Source organism: Nicotiana tomentosiformis, unplaced genomic scaffold (genome assembly GCF_000390325.3).
Source record: "Nicotiana tomentosiformis unplaced genomic scaffold, ASM39032v3 Un00283, whole genome shotgun sequence".
Lineage (NCBI taxonomy): Eukaryota > Viridiplantae > Streptophyta > Magnoliopsida > Solanales > Solanaceae > Nicotiana > Nicotiana tomentosiformis.
The window spans coordinates 44,641-48,910 of NW_027174842.1; the positions used below are offsets into that span (position 1 = coordinate 44,641).

A 4,270-nucleotide genomic window follows, 5' to 3' on the forward strand; every position below is an offset into this window, starting at 1 on the left:
CTATTTTGATAAATAGGCTTTGTGGCTTATTTTGGGGCAATTATCTGATGATTTTAGAGAGAAGTGAGAGTATTTTAGAGAGAGAAAGAAGCTCAAGTGCTTTGTTCATCAAAAATCTTGTTCAAGCTTTGAAATCCAATAAGGAATTATCACAAGATCTTCACCCAAGAGGTAAGCTTCTAACCCCTATTCTTCAATTTCGAGTTTGGGTAAAGATGGGTGATTGTGAGTGTGATTCTTGCGTGTGAGAGTATTAGTCATACATGCTTGTACCAATAAGGTTATGGAAAGATTGTTGAGTTCAAATGGGTAAAGATTGGATTGAAAATGGTACGTACAAGGTCGAGTTTGGTTTTCGGAAGGTTCGGAATTAAATCGAAAGAACAATTCTTATTTTTGAAACTTAAATGAAAAGAGTTGACCGGAGTTTGACTTTTGAGCAAACGACTCCGAAATGAAGTTTTGATGATTCCAATAGTTTCATATGGTGATTTCATACTTAGGCATATGTCGAGATTTGGATTTGGAAGTCCGTAGGTCAATTCAGCCCATTTTTGGCGAAATTGGAAAAATTGAAGTTTTAAAATATTTATAAGTTTGACCGAAGGTTGATTTTGTCGATAACGGGTTCAGATTTCGATTTTGGAAATTGGAACAGTTCCATTATGTCATTTCTAATTTGTATGCAAAATTTGAAGTCATTCCGGATTGATTTGATACGTTTCAGCGCAAATTATAGAAGTTGGAAGATTTGAAAACTCATAATTCGATTCGAGACGCAATTCATAATTTCGACGTTGTTCGACATGGTTTGAGGGCTCGACTAAATTCGGTCTTGTTCATGAAAAACCAAAGGAGGATCACGATTCTCCACCGCGACAGATGGATTTGTCCGAGGCATACTTCGTACCTCTTGTAGAAATCCAAGATAACCGGGTCTACCGGGCCCAATGTGAAGGGACAAGTGTAAATACTTAGATACCCCTCCACGTGGGTAGTGATGGCATCTGTAGGCCCGGGGACTACTACGTTCTTACCCACCCAGTTGCAGTCCTCTCGGACCACGGGGAGGATGTCTTCGGTAATGGAGCATATATATCTTGATTTACTTTCACCCCGGCCCTGCACCGACGAGGGCTTCTCAACCTTAAAGTCATCGACAATCGAACAACCCCCGGAAACGAACATTTTCAAAGGAGGCTCGGCAGCCGGTTCATCGGTAGTTGCGCCAGGAGCAGATCTCTCGAGAACGACCACATCGGGAGTGATCTCCTCGATTTCAGCAGTTAATTGCGAAGAAGAAGAAGCAAGTTGTTGGGAAAAAGATTTGGAAGTTTTAGCCATTGCTATCTGGAAAAAGCTTGAAAAATATGAAGATAAATTGGAAGATGAAAAGTGAGGTGCGCTAATTTGGGTAAAAATTAGGTAAAAACTTGCAACTTACTATGAAAGTCTTGAAGAACGGAGATAAAATGTTAGAATGTGAACAAGGGTAGTGATATCCTGAAAACTCGAAGGTAGAAGCTTCGCAAAAAAGTAAAAAATGAACAAAGGAGGAAAGTATTTATAGAGGTTTCACGCCGTTTCGTATTCAGGGATGACCCGCCGATGACTGATGCATGTTTGAAATCATGACGTCACGACTGACGGGACGTTTTGGATTCTTGGTTGTTTCTGTCACGGCGTATTGAAGAATGGATCGAAGTGCATATGTCATTTCTCGTCGTTTCAGTAAATTTACTCTCTGAGAAACGAGGGGACTATCTATATACGGGTGAAACCGAGCCCTTTTGATACTTCGGTTCTCGATGGAGTAAACGGAGCAGAGATATGATCGTAAGAAACCGGAATCGGGGCAAGGAGCTCCTCGAGTCAGGTTCTGGGCAAAACACCTGCCCTCGGAAGAATCGGGGCCACATCCCCCAGGTCCGATTCGAATCCCAAAACTTCGGAGAACATCACGAGATAATCGAGCACGACTAGAGAAGGGTTGTGATATCCGCGCCCAGCCGGATGTCACAGCGTGAATCTCGGCACGTATCGGCAGAAAATATGTGATTAGCAAATGGAAGAATTTTACATTTTATGAAATTGTACTTAGGGTAAAACTCCCCTACTATCTAAATGGTCGTTTGACTATTCATTAGACACATTGTAACACGCATATCAAGGCAATATATTCTTATTTTCTCTTTTATTCAAAAGTTCTTACTTTTGTTCATCAGTTCTTCATTGTTGTGAGCCCGGGATCGAAGGCAGGCATTACATTAAACTGTTACTGAGTCTGAGATCACTCCCTTAATTGGTTTGACAATTTATTACATCATTTATCTGTTTAATCTAACATTATTTATTATTTGTATTGAATTAATCCACATATCCTTAAAACCACATATAAATTTAATTATTATCCGTTTTTATGGTAAACACTAATAATGGTAAATGCGCTTTAGTTAAAATAGCAGTGTAAGTAAGTTTTTCCCATAGTAACAGTTGTACATTATTGTGCACAACATAAAAGAAGTACAATTCGTCCATGCATCTAATAATATCACAACCAAGTTCCAAAGATTAGTAACATATTGTAAAAGATTTAAGGCATATTATGGGGAATATTGATTGAGTGGTTTGTAAATTACATCGTTGATATGGTTCTTGAATTCCTCTGGGAAGCGATACCCATCGCCATGTGTATGTATAGAATAAGCTGCGTTGATTGTCGTCCAAAAAAGATCCTTGCACACTTGTGGCAATTGGCTTTCTTTATTTTGTAGAACCATCCCTAGCAACTCTCTTCTCTTACTTTCCATCATTTCCTTTATCTGTCTTATAGCCTCTTCTTCAGAGATAGTTCCCTGACTTTGTGTTATTAATATTGATACCATATTTGTTGAACTTTCTGCTTGTTCTCTCTGCAAGAACACACGAAATAATAAGGATTAATGTTATAATTATATACTTGTATGTCTACTTGAAAAAAAAGCGTACAAAATAGATTCAACGTGGTCTGATCCTTCTAGCGCGAAAACTTAGTGAGACGAGCTTAATAAGAAGAAAATGAACCAGCAGCACATTATATTATATTAATTTATCAAATATCAATCTAGCCGGACAAGGCTTTGTTTTTGTGTCACTTCTCACTTTCAAATGTAAATTTTAGTAATTTTTGGAATAAAATTTGATTTGAAGAAGTTAGTGTTTCGAAAAAAGAATATTTTATGTAAAATTTTATCTCAGTTCAATATATTGAAAAAAGATTGTTAAAAATCAATAGCCAACATTTGATAAAATATTCTTCTAACGAAGAAAATAATATTACCTTGTAACTGTGTATATCATTAATCAATCGGGCCACAGCAGCTGTACAATTGCATAAGGCACTGACCTCAGAACTTTCTATGACATATAGTGATGTGAGAACAAAACATGGAACACCAATAGTTACACATGCAACAGACAAGTACTCCTCTATGCTTGGGGTAGTTGATTTAATTTTCCAAAGGTCCAATTCCACCAGCATACACTTCAACATATCAATCCACTATAACAAGATATATTTCTAGTCAATCGAAAAGAAAGAAATATAAGCATGAAAAAAAAATTGATTTAGAGAATATATAATAATTAATGTACTTCTTCATACCAAGTTAATAAGGTGATCTTTGACACATCGACCTTGCTTAGTTTCCGCCTTTGCCGCAATTTCCTCTACCATTTTGTAAAGTGCCAAAAAGAAAATTCTAACCCTCTCTGAACGGAATCCGACGGTTGAGTATCCCTCCCATCTATAGTGAAAGTGTTAACATAATATGTGAAAGAGTATGAGTATCTAATCCAAAATTTCAAGGTAATCGGGTGGAGTATCCCAGGACAATTAATTAAACTCTTTTGGAAACTATTACACAACCGATAAGGGACAAGTGTAACATTCTCTAATACTCTCTTGCAACACAGCCTGGTTCTACGGTTTGTTTCTGTTTTGGTTATTATTTTTAACGTAGAAAGAGAAGAGTCTCAACAAATTGTGATCTTCAAGAGTTAAGTAGATTAGGCTCAACATGATAATTGATAAGTTAGGCCATAGCAATGTTAGTGGCTTAATGGTTTGAATGAAAAAAAGAAAGTTTTGGCTCTGATACCATGTGAAAGAATATTAGTATAAATCCAAAACCATAAAGCTATGAATGAAGTAGCCTAGGATCATTTGAACCCTTTTGAAAGCCCGTACAAAATTGATGAGGGACAAGTGTAACATTCTTTATCATAAACT

The 4,270-nt window shown here is 37.0% G+C and overlaps 1 protein-coding gene across 1 annotated transcript; it reads right to left on the reverse strand.

Annotated features, from left to right (window-relative positions):
- Nucleotides 1–2,448: 2,448 nt before the first annotated feature.
- On the reverse strand, nucleotides 2,449–4,206 carry LOC138903987 (cis-abienol synthase, chloroplastic-like). Its single transcript, XM_070192538.1, has 3 exons — nucleotides 3,644–4,206; nucleotides 3,320–3,541; nucleotides 2,449–2,912 (listed from the first exon to the last, which is right to left on the reverse strand). Exons 1-3 carry the CDS (start codon nucleotides 3,713–3,715, stop codon nucleotides 2,604–2,606), a joined length of 603 nt encoding a protein of 200 aa, XP_070048639.1. The 5' UTR covers nucleotides 3,716–4,206; the 3' UTR covers nucleotides 2,449–2,603.
- Between the last annotated feature and the right edge of the window lie 64 nt (nucleotides 4,207–4,270).

Excerpts from the sequence above, each read along its gene's own strand:
- LOC138903987 (XM_070192538.1), bottom strand. The coding sequence starts at position 3,715 with ATGGTAGAGGAAATTGCGGCAAAGGCGGAAACTAAGCAAGGTCGATGT. Across the intron at positions 3,542-3,643 it reads AAGATCACCTTATTAACTTG|TGGATTGATATGTTGAAGTG; the intron begins GTATGAAGAAGT and ends ATCTTGTTATAG. Across the intron at positions 2,913-3,319 it reads ATGATATACACAGTTACAAG|AGAGAACAAGCAGAAAGTTC; the intron begins GTAATATTATTT and ends GTGTTCTTGCAG.